At 36.5% G+C, this 16738-nt stretch overlaps 1 protein-coding gene across 5 annotated transcripts; it reads right to left on the bottom strand.

Annotated features, from left to right (window-relative positions):
- Nucleotides 1-8136: 8136 nt before the first annotated feature.
- On the bottom strand, nucleotides 8137-13796 carry LOC142176702 (protein LIFEGUARD 4-like). Of its 5 annotated transcripts, none has more exons than XM_075244879.1 (5): nucleotides 13227-13796; nucleotides 13015-13128; nucleotides 12041-12198; nucleotides 10117-10186; nucleotides 8141-9573 (listed from the first exon to the last, which is right to left on the bottom strand). In XM_075244879.1, the coding sequence occupies exons 1-4, from the start codon at nucleotides 13483-13485 to the stop codon at nucleotides 10157-10159; spliced, it is 561 nt and encodes a 186-aa protein (XP_075100980.1). In that variant the 5' UTR covers nucleotides 13486-13796; the 3' UTR covers nucleotides 8141-9573; nucleotides 10117-10156. The 5 variants fall into 5 exon arrangements, 4 of the variants coding, with proteins under 4 accessions (XP_075100979.1, XP_075100980.1, XP_075100981.1 ...); XR_012705434.1 differs by having other exon boundaries at nucleotides 8150-8332; nucleotides 9452-10186; XM_075244880.1 differs by having other exon boundaries at nucleotides 8177-8332.
- Between the last annotated feature and the right edge of the window lie 2942 nt (nucleotides 13797-16738).

The following is a 16738-nucleotide window of genomic DNA, read 5'->3' as shown; positions in this document are numbered from 1 at the left end:
ACTGTTGATGACCTACAAATATGCTTGAAAGTGAAAGAACTAAAGTGAGATATAAAACGTGGCCATGGTTATTGTAGCTAGTGCATTTGATTTGAAGTCGTGCTTAAAGCGTAAATCACCATGCCCTCCTTTATAAATATTTCCAATGTGATTTGAGTTCTTACGTACTCAAGAGTTGAAATTGTGTATTTTCCTTTTGTGAAGAAGTATTTAAAAAGATACGGTGTAGTACTCGCTTAAGATTTTTAACTTGTGTTGTGATTACAAGTCATTGTGCTCCATACTTTAAAAAAGTGATCTAAATGTGTTAGCCTCCATTACTAATGAACATAAAGTTGTGATTTTCGGAATATTCTACATGTTGATGTTTATGTTGGTGATCCTTGAAAGTAAAGAAATAAAAGTATGAAATGTGAAATACGGCCACCGTGCCATGAAAGAAGAATCATAAGTAGGGCCAAGAGAGCCGAGGAAATAATAATGTTGTGAATGGTTGAAAGTACTAACGAAGCTATATATATATATATATATATATATACGAAGCTATATATATATAGTGTGAAAGGTTAAGAGGTGAATATAAAATATATTTGTACTTTTGTGTTCCTTGTGTGCAAAAACAAAAAAAACGATTTTGGGAGTATTATTAGCAACTGAGGAAGGGTGGGTCATAGGCCCACACTCGAAACTACACGTGCCAGTGTAGGGGTGGGTTGTGATTATTCCCATTAATTGGGATGAGATTGAAATATTGATGTGATTGTGATTATTTCCCTTAATTGGGATGAGATTGATATTAGCTGTGACTTGGAAAGTCAACCCACACGGCATATGTGGGAAGGCGGCCTAGCCGATCAGGTGGAGATCGGATGCCATGTTGCGCACATGGTGGTACTACACTTGGTAACACCTTTTTTTCACATCACATGTCAAACAACATTGTCTGTGGGGAGATGGCCAAGATGATCGGGCATGATCGGACTCCGTGCTAAAAACATGATGGTATATCGGTGCTAATGATCTCTCAACCAAATATATATATTATTTTCGTATTTTGAATATTGTTATGTTTTAACTTGGCATTTGGATACCATTGATTGTTATTTTTTGCTTCCATGGTGTTTCCCCTTCTGATATTGGCGTTCTATTTCGAAAGAGGACATTTAGCTTTACATACTAGTATTTTCCACATGTACTAACGTCCCTTTTGCCGGGGGCGCATCATCTTCAATGGATGCAGGTGGTTCATCAGCGGGCAGCTTTGATCCTTATTAGCAGTCACTCTCTATTCAATAGGTTTTGGTGAAGCCCTACTCTACTCCGGGCCCGATGTCATTTGATGTTGTACTTTGTGTTTTGAGGTATAGCCGGGGCCTTATCACCAACACTTTTATATTACTCTTCGGTTGTACTTAGAGGTTCCGTAGACATAGTGTGGGTGGTGTTTGGTGTTGGGAATTAAACTAAAAGTGTTGGTATTTGGCGAACATGTTTTTATCATATCTATAAACTAGTAATAGTTTGGAAATCATAAATAAACCTTTTTGAATAATGGGAAAGGAATGCGGAGCACTTTACTCTTCTCATGTATATCTCTTGTTATTGATGTTTATATGATTCATGGGTAAGGTTGGATAGAAGGTATCAAGTAGGCTTGCTCGGCCGGTTCATCTCGGTTGAGCGCCGGTTTCGCTCCTCGAGGTCAGGGTGTGACAACACTCTAGAAGAGTACAATCAGATATGAATACTAGAATGTTCAAAAATTTCAGAAGATAGGAAGTGGAATCCTAGAAGAGATAAATATTTACCTTAGTATGACTCTCATCCCTAGTAAAGAGAAAATGTTTAGGCGACCTGAAGAGCCAATGATTTGGAGCAAGGGGAGCTAAAGTGAAAGAATGTTTCGTTGAAGATTTCAAAATAAGGTAATAGACAAAAATATTAGCAGGAGAATAAGAAGAGAGTAATTAAAGCATTATGAATAAGATGTGATAAATGGGTGATAATGGTAAATCAAAAATATGAAAGGATGAAAGAGTTGATACGCTCAAATTACACATATATAAATGGTGTAAGGCGATCGATAATCCCACAGGGAATAGGTGTGAAAAGATTACTTGAGTAGTGTGTAACTTGACTTAAGCCGTAATTCTACTATGTTAGTTTGAAAAGAGTTTTATAATTGTGATTTGTTAAGAAAAGCTATGCTGATAAGAGAATTGAGTAATTTGATTAAGAAAGCAAGGTTGCGTCCCCGTCAATGAAATGTTATGCTATCAGTGTTAATATGATATATTTCTAATGCAAGGACCTTTGATATGAAAATGGTTCCTAAATGACTCCCCAATATTTTCCAGTAATTATGTAGTATTTCCTCTTTATGATTTTCCCAAATATAAAAGAGTTACAATTAAGAACAACCAATTTATGCTAAGTAGAACCCACTTATCACTAAGCGATGCTATTGAACAAGGTTTAAAGTCTTGAGTTCTTGCTATTCAAGTCTACTAAACCCTAACCCACTTTTCCAAGTAAAGATAGAGTAAAATGGTACTAGTTAATGTTTGCAACCATCAACCATAAATGAAGCATGAGAAATGAATAGAAATCAACCAACCATTATATATATATTCAATGGTAAACACCCATTAACATTACACCCACTTAGGGTCCACAACCTTAGTATTTAAAGTTAGCTACTCATACTAGAATACAAGAACAAAGCTTTAAATAAAATCATAAAAGCTTACAAAGAGGACAAAGTCTTGGAATCTCTCTCAAAAGCTCCAAAATAATGGTGTAATCAATGCTCTAAGTGTAGCTTCTTTTTCAGACAAGATGACCCACAACAACCCTAGTCATTCTATTTATAATGGTACAAAATTTGCGGACAAAATACGACAAAAATGCCCCTTCAGATTAGCTTCACGACCGTAGACTGGACCGCAGAATTGATCTGCGGTCCGAATATCCATGACACTACCGCACATCTGACTTCCAAGCTCTCTAGGTTCACATCGCATAAAAGGTCTGCGGTCCGCATAATGCTTATGCGGTTGCATAGTTGATTGCAGATTTAATCTCCACTGGAACTCTGCTTGTATTTTGCGATAATTTTGCGGTCCGCACATGAGTTATGCAGTCGCATATTGATTGTATTTTTATCTCTTTGACACTTTGATGGTCTGGTTGCCTCTGCGATGGGTCCGCGGTCCACACATCACTTTTGCGGCCGCATATCTATCACATTTCTGCCTTTTTCATGATTTTTGTCATCCTTTCCATGTTCTTGGGTCTTCAAGTCCGGTTTCCTGCAAAACACCAAAACTACATAAGAAATTACTCACAATGATTTAAAAGATGAGCTAAAGTCTATGCAATTTGTATCGAAAGTGATGTATTTCTACGGCACATCAACACCCCCAACTTAGACTCTTGCTTGCCCTCAAGCAACAAAAAAGTCACTACTAAATACTAATCTACTTCCGACTGATCACAAAATAACAATGGCTATGGATGGTGCTGACAGTTAGCTAACAATCATATAACTTCCTCTATTGTAACGACCCGACCGATCGTTTTGCTTTCTAGAACCTCATTCCCCTAAATAAGACTCCCCATATACGCTTTTACTATTTTATAACTTGCAGGGATGGTTACTTCGGGATTGGGAAGGGTTCGGGTTGAAATCAGAACACTTGGTTCCATGGTTTGGCTTTAAAAGGCTAAGTTTGACTTTGGTCAACATTTTGAGTAAACGACCTCGGAATCGGGATTTGATGGTTCCAATAGGTTCGTATGATGATTTTAGACTTGGGCGTATATTCGGATCTGGTTTTGGACGACCCAGGAGCGTTTAGGTGCCTAATAGTGAAAGTTGACTCTTTGAAAGTTTTAAAGTTCTTTAAATTTGGTTTGAAGTAGAATTTGGCGTTATCGAGGTCCAATTGGAATTATGAGATTAGGAATAGTTCCGTATGGTGATTTAAGACTTGCACGCAAAATTTGGTATCGTTCCAAGTAGTTTAAGTATGTTTCGGCGCATTCAGAGTAAGTTGGAAGAACTTGAAGTTCATAAGATGATTCGCATTGGTTTAGGGTGTGATTCTTAGTTTTGATGTTGTTTTATGCATTCCAAGGGTTCGAGCGAGTTCGTTTTATTATTTCGAACTTGTTGGTATATTTGGGGGGAGGGGGGGCTCGGGTGTCAATCGGACTAGGCACATACCAAGTTAGGACTTGGAAGAAGAGTTGAAGCACCAGGTTTCTGGTGTAATCGCACCAGCGAAGGGCTAGCTGCAGGTGCGAGCTGGCAGAAGCAAACCATGGACCACAGAAGAGGCACAGCCCAGGCTGCCCAGTGTTCGTAGAAGCGGCAAGGTGACCGCACATGCGGATGCGCAGGTGCGAAGAGGGGGGTCGCAGAAGCGAAAGGGTTCGCAGGTGCGACAAGATCGCCGCAGAAGCGGGACCGTCGAACCGATCTCCCGCCCGCAGAAGCGAAACCAGCCAGCCTCAGGCACCTCCGCAGAAGCAGACCTTGGTCCGCAGAAGCGATGCCGCAGATGCGGCCTAGTGACCGCTGGTGCGAAATCACTGGAGGCAGTATGGTTCTTTTAAAACAGGACTTAGGCAATTTTGAGTGCATTTATTGCACACTTAGGAGATTTTGGAGCTTCAAAAAGGGGGATTTCAACCTAGCTATTGAAGGTAAGTAATTTCTACCTAATGTGAGTTTAATACATAGATTATGGGTAGATTTTAATATGTAAATTTGTGGAAATCATGGGTTTAGATGAAAAACCTATGTTTTTGATAAAAATGGGATTTAACCACGAAAATGGTTATGGAATTTAGTGAAAATTTTATATTTGAGTTCATGAGGTTATAGGTAACAACTTTCTTCAAAGATTTCCGGAATCCGAGCACGTGGGATTGGGGGTGAATTTTAGGAATTTCTTTAATTAGGGTTAGGAAATCGCTTTAATAGTTAGGATATGAACTTTTGAACATGTATTGACTATTTTATATAACATTTGATTAGTTTCGAGTCATTTGTCACTAAGTTGAGGGTTTAAGGCATAATTGTGGATCGAGGGTCGACTTTTTAGGGCGAATTTCAGAATTTTTATTAAATATTGATTTCATTGATTAGATAAGTTTATTATTGTTGTATTCATGTTATGCAATTATGTTTGGCTAGATTTGGGCCATTCAGAGTCGGATAATTGAGGAAAGGACATTTTTACGGACTGTTTGAGCTTGGTTCGAGGTAAGTATTTGGCCTAACCTTGTGTGGGGGATTTTCCCCTTAGGATTTGGGTCTTCTATGTTGATTTGTAGTCCATGCACGCGAGGTGACGAGTGCGTGCTCGGACTTATTTGTGAAAAGTTGGCCTTTTAGGATTCTTAGGTCCTTATATTCACTGAATATGAAGTTGTTCTTGATATGATTAAGTTCCTATTTACTAGTTTCACCTCTACATGCTTTAATTAGAATTAATTGCTTTCATGATTCACTCTTATTGCCTATTGGACTCTTATTTGACTTAACTAAAGATTTTTTTTTACCTCCTCTTTTGTCATGCTATCTTTTCATAACTGCTTATCTTTATTTGAAATTATTATTATATCATCTTATAATTTGTTTAGTCTTAATTGAGGTTATGATTATCTTTCCGCTACTTATCCTTAATTAAATTGTTGAAAATCCTTAGTAATTTCTCAACCTTAAAAGAAGTTTTAGATATCCTATATCTTAGTCGACTTATTTTATTTGGAATTATTTGACTCGTGTTAGTTTCCCTGATGTTGAAATGTATATTGTGGGATTGTTGATACACATTATTTTTCCTTTGATGAGTTGTTCTCTTTACGCCTAGCATTATTTGCTGTGGTTATTCTATGTGATTTGGTCCCACATTTTCCTGTGATTTTAAAAGTTCTTGAGTTGATTTACTTGTCGTACTTTGTATTATTGTCATTGTTGTTGTTGTATTTGTTGTGGTGATGCATGAGGTTTCTGCCATGCGGCTGTTATTATATTGATGCACGAGGTTTCTGCCGTGCTATTGTTACTGTTGATTTTGCACATGCGGCGTGACAAGGTGGGATATATATATATATATATATATATATATATATATATATATGTGTGTGTGTGTGGGGGGGGTTGCGCATGTGGCGAGACAAGGATGGAACATTATTATGCACGTGTGGCGAGACAAGGCAGGTAATTATATTACTATTGCACACGGGGCGAGACAAGGTAGGCTGTGTCAGGGATTGATTTGTGATGATTTATGGCCTGGGGGCATTCTTGTTGTTGATATTTGTATAGTGGTATACGTACCTGTGTGAGCTCGATCTTGTGAAAGCTGTGAGAAAATATTCTACGTGTTGTCCGTTCTTCTTCTTCCTTATGCTTATTTGCTGGTATGGACTATGTCAGGACACATGCACAAGCATATATGTAGTTAAGCACTCTTATCGGATAAGAGGTGTTCTTGATATTGTTGAGCATAGATGCTCACCCTTGTTTACTTGCCTTCTATGTGAGAATGGCTCTATTGGCACGTGAGTCGTCAGTGTGGTTATGAGGTGTTATGAGGGCACAGGTTGTCAAGTGTTAGGGTTCAGGTATTGAGACCCGTGAGATTGTAAATTGTCCAAGGTTCGGTACCTCGTGGAGTTGTTGATTAAAACCTGATGTAAAAGCGGTTGTAATTGCTGAGTTACTATTGTCCGTGCTGTATTCGTGATTCCGGATTTAGGTTGTGTTCCATTCACTTTGTCTGCGTCATTTTCATGATATTCCGCTGATACTTGTTGTTTCTTGCTTTAATGTCATCACTGTATTGTGAGCCATATTGCATAGTCTTTATGTAGACATCATACTTTTGTTATTCATGTACTTATATTTGTTCGGTTTATTAGACCAGTGGGTGTCTTGATTGTTCCTAGTCACTACTCCACCGAGGTTAGTCTTGATACTTACTGGGCACTGCTGTGGTGTGCTCATGCTACTCTTCTGTACATTTTTGTGCAGATCCAGGTACTTGTTCGTTAGCTAGCTGTGTGGACTGTTGCTGTGGAGAGTCAAGGTAAACCTGCTCCTGCATTCGCAGGCTTCGGAGTCACCTTCCAGTTTTCGTTTTGCACTTTTTATACTTATTTCTGGACAGTTGTATTTTGAAGTTTTATAGCAAACACTCTGTAGAGCTTATGACTTGTACTACCGGTTTTGGGAATTTTAAGAGATTCTAATTAAATAATGTTATTGTTTTAATTATTGTTAGGCTTACCTAGTCCCTAAGACTAGGTGCCATCACGATACCCAACTGAGGGAAAATTGGGTCGTGACATTGCCGATTTGGAGGATTACATTTCAGTAAACTTTACAACTACAAGCACATGCAAGTTGCCAAATTGGGAAAATATATGTGAGAAATTAATGTACATGATATATTTTTCCATCTATAAATAGCACTACATTGAGCTTCTCATTACACAACAAAAAATTGAGAGGAGAGCTTCTTTTGTTCCTTGCTTCTTTCAGTACTTTCTTTTTTTCTTTTAGCTATTACAGTGTCTTCATTTATAGTTCCGAATAAATTGTAATGTTGAAAATTACTCTAACACCTATTTTTAATTAAATAGGGGGAATTATTCTCTTGAATATTTCTTTCTATTTTCTTATTTAGTGGGCAAGAACATTTCCGTTGTCAGTACTAACTCCATTATGGATCTTAATATTTCTATATAATAGTAGATATTATCCCTCAATTTTATATGTTTGAGCTGAAGTTTTTTCCATTAAATTTATCTGCTTTATAGTTAGGTGTTATTTAATTTGTTAACATCTATCAATTTTGTACTACATATTAACTTCTTACTAATTCTGTAATCGAAAGAGGCGGAAGAGTAATATAGTTAATTTTAGTATTGATAGATGTTAACTTTTATTTAGTGACATCTAACTCTTATATGTTTGTCACGGCCCAATTTTTCCTCCGTTTGGTATTGTAATGGCACCTAGTCTTAGGGACTAGGTAAGCCTAACATTAATTGAAACAACAACATTATTTAAATAACATCTAACAAGGTAAATAGAAATCTCTTAAAATTCCCAAAACCAATAGTACAAGTCATAAGCTCTGCAGAGTTTGCTAAAATTTTCTAAATACAACTGTTTGAAATAAAGTAAACAGTATGAATACAAATCAGAAGGTGACTCCGAAGCCTGCGAACGCAGCAGCAGGTTTACCTTGAGTCTCCACAGCAACAGTCCGCACAACTAGCTAATGATCAACTGACTTCGAAATACCTGGATCTGCACAAAAATGTGCAGAAGTGTAGAATGAGCACACCACAGCAGTGCCTAGTAAGTATCAAGACTAACCTCAATGGAGTAGTGACGAGGTACAGTCAAGACACTCACTAGTCAAATAACTTGTGCCAAACTAAAATAATCGAGAACAAATAGCAGTGATATAAACAGTAAGGCAGCAAGAACACCACAATTTTTACTCTGGCAAATAAGAAAGAACACAAGTACAACCAATTAAACAAGTCTTTCACATATAATCTCTTCAAATAAATACCCTCAAAGTATATTTCTTCAAATAAGTATCCTTCGAATATAAAACTCTTTCAAATAAATATCTTTTAAAAAATATAATTCTTCAATTTAAAAGTTACCATGTGACACCTCATTTCATAATCATAAACATATGGGTCTCAGCCCATTTTCATATTTTTTTTACGGCCCTTCGTGCCCATAATTAAATCATCATATTTCTCCGGCACCTCGTGCCCACTTTTCATATTACAGCTGTACGGGCAGTTCACGTGCCAATATTATTATCATTTAATCACAGCACCTCGTGCCCATATTTCATATCACAACTGCACGGACAATTCACGTGCCAATAATATCAATGTATATAAGATCCACATGATCAATTTATTCCCAATAAAGTAAGTTTAAAATTTTTAAATCAAGTAGGAAATCAACAAAGGAATGAATTTATTTTAGAAATTATTTGGGTGGAGAAAATAACATTTAAAATAAAATGAAACACCTGATAGTTGCTGATTTGGATGTAAACCTTATAAGAATTAAAGCATACAACAATTTCTTTTGTTCAAAACAACTTAACCTTAAAAATTAGTAAAAACTAGAAACACAAATCCTCAGAGTCTCGTACAAGAGCCAAAGCCAACACATTACAACAAGGAATATAAACACATAATAAAATCAAATAATACATCACGGAAGAACACAAGAATTTATATATCACGGAAAAATAAAATAACCAAAGGCAAGTGCAACAATAGAAAAATATCAACAAAGGGAACTCCCGAGGTACCGCCTCGTAGTCCCAAAAGTAAATATGCAACAACAACAATACCCCCAGGCCATCACAAATCAATCCCCGACATAGCCTACCTTGTCTCGTCACGTGTGCAATAGTAAAGTGAATGCCCGCCTTGTCTCGCCACACGCGCACAATAATATTCCCACTTTGTCTCGCCATAGCGCCAACCCATATATATATAGAGAGAGAAAGCCTGCCTTGTCACACCGCATGTGCATAAATCAATAGTAATAATAGTACGGCAGAAACCTCGTGCAAACACCCGAACAAAACTTTCCAACAAAATAACGTGCCAATATCACATCTCATAAACTGCACCTCAAGTGCTCAAATATTACAATTTGCCACAAAATTCAATAATACATAAATTTACATAATAAGGAGCCCATGGCTCGATCATAGTGTGCACAAAATTTTAACAAATATATCCGGGAGTGAACAACTCAACAAATAATATTTCACATAAGAATCAAAGTGGCAATTCCACCAAATCATCATATAGAACCAAAACTAACAAAACAAGAATTTAGGTAAGACAATTAAAGGATTTAATAAGTACCAATAATTTTCCATTTAATACATAAGGCGTCTAATGATTTTAACCAATGTAATTTGCACATATAACCCAAGTACGTACTCGTCACCTCGCGTACTTGGTTTTTAGTTACACAAATTGCACATAAGACTCAATGCCTAAGGGGTAATTCCCCCACTCGAGGTTAAGCAAGACACTTACCTCAAACTGCGCTCAATCAGTCAAGTAGTATGCCCTTTCCTCAATTTTTCCGACTCCGATTGGCTCGAATCTAGTCATAATTAATTCGATTCAATCAATACAAATTGTAGGAATAAATTCCATATAAAAATATAAATTTTCTACAAAAATCCAAAATTCAAGCCAAAATCGTCCGTGGGGCCCATGTCTCGGAACCCGACGAAAGTTATAAAATATGAACGCCCTTTCACTCACGAGTTCAACCATACTAAAATCATCAAATTCCGATACCATTTCGTCCCTCAAATCGTGATTTTTCTTTTTGAAAAGTTTCTTCAAAAACCAACATTTTCCTCAATTCAAAACACAATTTAAATGATAAAAATGAAGATAAAATTATGGAATATACTAAATACTAGGTGAAGAACACTTACCCAATCGAATTGCTTGAAAAACTCACCAAGAATCGCTCAAAACCGAGCTCTACAAGTCAAAATATGGTGAAAATGGCCTAACCCTCGATTTGGAAAACTTATATTCTGTCCAGATGACTATGCATCGCGATCGCGGAGATTGGGTCGCGATCGCGGAGAAGAGAATTGAGGCTGCCAAGAAAGACCCTTCGCGATCGCGAGTGAAGGGACGCGAATGCGATGAACAATGGGCAGAAGCTTATGCGAATGCGGGGCAAATGATGTGAACGCGAAGAAGAAATAGCCAACAGTCCCCAGCTCCTAATTTCTACTACGCGAACGCGAGGGAACAGATGCGAAAGCGTGCATAATCAATTGACACTTTCTCTCTAAAAGATAAGACTAGATGTGAACTTTGATTAACATTCATATATAAATTGATTGAATTAAACTAGGTAAGCAGAAAATTACGGAACAAATCAAAATAACTTAATGCTTCTGGTGATAGTGATACAAAGGACACAATGCTGCACACACAACCATAAATTAACAGTATTCGAGTCAGTTTACGTATACTTGACTAAACAAATGTATAAATTTTGAGTCCGCACGTGCAATCAATACAACTTCATTACCAAAACCAACAGATAACAACCTTTTGATGCTCGAGTAGCTTAAGGTTTAGAACCCCAAGAGCAGATAAGATCAAGGGTAGGGTGGGTAAGGTAGGGTGGATTGGTGAGGATGGGAGGTGGAAAAGCTTCTAAAAGAGTTTTGAAAATTATTTTCTCCAATGGGAGGAAAATGAGTTCACGAGGAAAAATTAGTTTCTTTTAACTTTATAGTATATAAAAACATACATGAGTCATAGTATCCAATTACATCTATGCACTGACTACTATTGCACCCAAATAACTTATAAGACCATAAATAAAAAAGGAAAAAGATAATCATATGTATGGCTGTCTCCCTTAACTTTCAGAAGCTCTGAAGATAGTCAATATAGATAGGAAGAGATTGATAACGTCTAGATACAAGGCAACTGCAGCCCAGATATATTTGTCGTAAGTATAGCGCTTGATTAGGTTGTCTGTATCATAAACGATGTATCCACAGAATAAAATTGAGGCTAGACACCCATAGATCATCACAGAGATCCTACCCAATGGGAACAGAAGCTGCAAAAGGCAAAAATATATAGAGACGAAGTCACGATAATATAATAGACTAAGCTCTAAGGCCAATGCAATGTTTGTTCAACCAAAGAGTTTTATAAACAACGATAGGTGACTTTAATTTAACGTGACAAACGATAGTTTTTTGAATTCACTATCAAGCATGTTTTACACAAAGCATAGAGTGCAATGAGTTCAGCGATTAAAATATAGCAGTTGAACGAAACTAGGAAGTGTAAGTCGCAATTGCCAAATGGGGTTTATATTTGGCAATTGCGACTTATACTTCCTAGTTTAATTGCATAGCTACTTATTTATACACTGATACGAATTAAGAGATGGCAAAAGTCCACAAACCTGGATGAAGGCAAACAACATGAGAACAATGAGAGCACCAAATAAGAATGGTCCTAGAAAATTGAAATCGTGGCCTCTCTTTGCTGCACAGAATGTGTACACTGTTAGGCTAAGCACCACTGCTGTCGTCAATATGACGGACTCCAATATTACCTTGCCTGTGACATCCAAATAGAGAGATGTATTATTATCCAGTTATGACACACCAGTTGAAGTCTCTATAATTATCCAGAGGGAAAAGCTAGCAACACATGACAATTCTAAGAGGAGAATAGATCAAGTGATAACACTATATTTTGCCTCATATCCAGCAGAAAAAATGACAATGCTATACCATCTTATAAATAACAATATCTCTGTTTACAAATTTTATGATGACGCTCGAATAATAAATAAAATCCACGGTATGACTAATATTGAAGTTGTATTTGTTATGTTGCTCGCTAGTGTTGAAATGCTCTGCTCCTTAAGATACCTTAACCTTTTTTTTTCTAACTACTTGTTGTCTTTGACAAAGTGTCAGGTGACTCTATACAACCAAGATTCAAGCTTAGAAAAAATATCACATTTTTTAATCTCTATCACTTAATTACCAAAAATGTGGACTTATTAGATATCTCGCCCAAGATCATTGTCACATTCATTGGTTCACATCATTAATATTTAATATTGTCCGATGATATGAAAGTTTATATTAACACAGTGCCACAAGAAAATATTTTAAGGACAAACTCTATCAAGAAAGCGTGCATAATCAATAGATATGGCTTAAAACAAACAAACAATATAATTTTTAAAATTATTGACCCTTTCTCTCTAAAAGATTAAGACTAGATGTGAACTTTGATTAACATTCATAAATAAATTGATTGAATTAAAACTAGGTAAGCAGAAAATTACGGAACAAATCAAAACAAAGAGAGGCATTGAAATGAAGGTAATTAAACCCCTAAATTAAAGGTGACGAAGCTTACCACTAGTGAACGCACAAGTCAATCCCACAGCAAAGGCTAAAGCAACTGTAAACAACCCAAGAATCAAAAAGTTGACTGGATGTTTCTGGTGATAGTAATACAATGGGCACAATGCTGCACACACAACAATATATTAACAGTATTCGAGTGTATACCTCGACTAATCAAAATTAAATTAATAAAAAATAACTTATATAGAAAAGGAGACGTACTAATGAAGGGAGTGATTATAAGAACAATATACAGAGCTAACCCTGCCCCAGTTGACACAAAGAAATGTGCAATTGGGTGAACTGTAACAACTACAGAGGCAACTGCAATTGTGAGAAGAAGTTGAAGACTCAAAATAGAGTAAACTTTCCGAATAAAAGTCCAGCGGAGTTCTGGACTCTCCAACATCGTCGGATACAACGCCCTTGCTCCGCCCTCCACGTCATCTTTCCGGTAAGGCGTATTCCACGTCTGCCACATCTCACAAATACCCAAAAAATATTCACTAATCAATTCGCAAAGACAATTTCTTAATACAATCTCAAACAAATTATTGAACTGTTTGTTTGATTTCTATGAGATTAGAAATGCAGGGGAGTTGGTTATATATATGTAAATGTTGGTTCTAAATATAGAAACTTCGTGACTCGTCGAGGAAAGAGATGACACGTGGACGAGATGGGTTATCGTTTTTTTTTTTTATTAACCTAACATTCTTCTGGACAAGTCTGGATGGATTCTGAAGTTTGTACTCATCATCTCTGGACTCTGGTTTGAAGGGGAAGACAGCTGAAATTTGCTGCTTTTGGCTTTGCTTTCGACCAAGTTTTTTTTTTCTTTTTTTTTTCATCCGGTGTAAGATATTCGTATTGGAACTTAATTATATCCGGATAGGGCCCCGTTCATGAGAAATCGTTCCCTATCAAAGATTTTTTCATACTCAGAGCTCGAACCCGACCAAGGTTTAACAGCAACGGAATTACGTACTACTTTCGTTCCAGCTTATGTGAACCAATTTCCTTTTTGGTCTGTTCCAAAAAAAATGACCATTTTCTAAATTTTTAAACAATTTTACTTAAACTTATAATTCTACCCTTAATGAGCATTTATAAACACACAAATACTCTGGACCCCTTTTTGAATTATTTAGGATCATAAATTCTAAAAGTTTTCATTTTTTTTAACTCCGTGCCTAGTCAAAGAGGTTCACATAAATTAGAACGGAGGGAGTACTACTTTTAAGTTAACAAAATTATATAAATAATTAATATGTTTAACTTTTATATAGTTACAGTGATAAGTAACATGTTAATACAAGTTAAAATATACTCAAATTTAAATGTGTAATTTTTTTTACAGTATATGATCAAAATCCAAAATCAACCCGCTATTAAGAGTGCAGTTATTACACATATTTTTCGTGAAAAATAATGAAAACATACGTCTTAAATGGTCCTATTATCCAATTTATCTGCTATATAAATAGTCACGTTAATGAAGTCAAGAAATTGAATAAGTTCAATGGAGAAAATACTTTTTACTTATATCAAACTAATAAAGACGGGTGAAATTGCTATAGTTTCAAAATTAATCGAAATTTAGTCACTTTTCATGTAAAGATAAATTTGAACGAAAACACTATTCAAAATCTAAAAAATATTCCAACATAATATACTGAAATTCGAATTTTTTACATGTGAACTTCCAGCATAATATACTGGGAGTTCCAGCATATTATGCTGGAGTTCCAGCATAATATGCTGGAAGGTCATACGCAGGTGCTCCAATCTCCGGTATATTATGCTAGAACTTTCTGTGTGCTGCAGTTCCAGCATAATATGCTGAAAGTTCAGATACATGTGTATCAATCTCTAGTATATTATGCTGGAACATCCGATGTTGCAGCAAAATAGTGGTTATTTTTCAATGACTTTGCAAACGTTGAATATTTTTCAATTACCAGTTCGAAAACTGGCTAGCCCGTGCTATTTCACAGTAAAGACATGATGTGTTATATATCTTTCTTTTACATAAATTTTATTATTAGAAATTTAACTACAACTAAATTAAATAAAAAAAACAAAATCATTTCAAATATTAGAATACAACACTTAAATTCAAACAAATTTATAATTAAAATCTTGGGTGAAACTACACACTTAACATTCCATAACAAAAGGAGTATAAAGTTAGTTCTAACTTCTACATTACCTTTATTACTTTATGATGTGTGGCATATATTCGTGTTTACCCTCAAAATCGGATAACAATTGAATTTGTAAATGATTTTAAGGATACGTGGATTAAATTGATACAAAGCGATAAATTAAAATTACAATTGAAATAAATAATGATAAAGTAGATTCAAACCGCACAACTTGAACAGTTATAGCCTTGGAAAGTCAGTCACATTTGAACTGGATGCAATTCGAGCGATATCAAGATACAGAAGAACATTAACTTACAGAAAGAAAATAATAATATACTGCTTTGAGATGCTTGTTACAATGTTGTTTACAAGTAATCAGACCTCTCTTTATATAGTAGGGGAGTCCTATATTAGGTACAATCCTATAAAAGGTAAAAATCCCCTAATTAACTGATTGCTGATCTCACGTCGACATATGCCGAGATCTCCGCCGTGATATTCGGTCGGTTACAGATATCATGGCCTTCTGTTGGCCGAGCTTTACTACCTGACGACGTTCTTCGAAATCAATTAAAGCTATGACCGATCTGAATCGTGTCCCCGATATCTTCGAAGGCAGGTGTTATGGTTCAGACTCAGAATGGATGAGATCTCTACCTTGGTCTAGGACCTCGGTTACTATCTCGAGCTTGGCTTATCATGTCAGAGATCGGGATGTACTTTGATACCAGTTTTACCCGTATACAGATAGTCCCCTCATTTTTCGGAGAATAGACGACGAAAAACGATATGAGCTTCTGATTCTTACCTCGATACAGAAACAAAAAATTGAACGAAACATCTCGTCAGTCACGTCTTAACGGAATTGAATTCTTGTCAGTTGCCAGTCGGCCACTCCTGGATGTGAACCGTCGTTTGAAAACTATAAATACTCCTTCTTCATTCATTCAAACTTTACATCCAAACCTTCTACCCTTGTTCTTTAAAAATCTCTATATTTTCTGGCATTTGTACTCTGGTTTTTTGTGATCTTTGTGAGAACCATCAAGTGCACTCCTTTAACTTCCTCTCTTTCCTCTTTTTTCCTCCATTCAAAAGAAATAGCGAAGACTTTAAAAATAGTTCCCCAAAAAGAAACTTCTTCTACCTCGCGGCCGGTTGTCGAGGAGAATGTTCCACGTACTGCTATCGAGGAACCAGTAGCAGAACCCCCCTTGAACACGTTCATCCCTAGTGGATGCTCGATAATCGCCTATTTCAAGGTTGAAAAACCTCCCTTCGTACCCGGCCGGTGTGAGAAGGTCTCGAGATATGTATGCTCGATCACTGAAGAAATCCTCCCCACAGTCACAAAGGACTGCAACTGGATCGACAAGTACGTGGTGTTTCCCCGACCCGATAAAAATATCACCACCCATGTCGAGGGATACTTAAATGTTTACACTTATCCCTTTACGTTGGGCCCACTGGACCCGGTTATCATCCACTTCTGCAAAAGATACGAAGTATGCCTCGGTCAAATTGACCCTTCATTCTGGAGGATCGTGTTCCTCTTCTGGTTCTTCGTGAGCAAGATCGATAGAT

Source organism: Nicotiana tabacum, chromosome 22 (assembly GCF_000715075.1).
Source record: "Nicotiana tabacum cultivar K326 chromosome 22, ASM71507v2, whole genome shotgun sequence".
NCBI classification, from domain to species: domain Eukaryota; kingdom Viridiplantae; phylum Streptophyta; class Magnoliopsida; order Solanales; family Solanaceae; genus Nicotiana; species Nicotiana tabacum.
The sequence above is the reverse complement of the archived record's forward strand: the minus strand, read 5'-3'. Positions and strand labels throughout refer to the sequence as shown.

Bases quoted from the DNA above. Each gene is read 5' to 3' on its own strand.
- LOC142176702 (XM_075244877.1), bottom strand. From the start codon at position 13,485: ATGTGGCAGACGTGGAATACGCCTTACCGGAAAGATGACGTGGAGGGC. The intron at 12,199-13,014 runs GTAAGCTTCGTC...TGGATGTCACAG, and splicing joins GACTTGTGCGTTCACTAGTG to GCAAGGTAATATTGGAGTCC. The intron at 11,687-12,040 runs GTTTGTGGACTT...TGCCTTTTGCAG, and splicing joins TGTTGTTTGCCTTCATCCAG to CTTCTGTTCCCATTGGGTAG.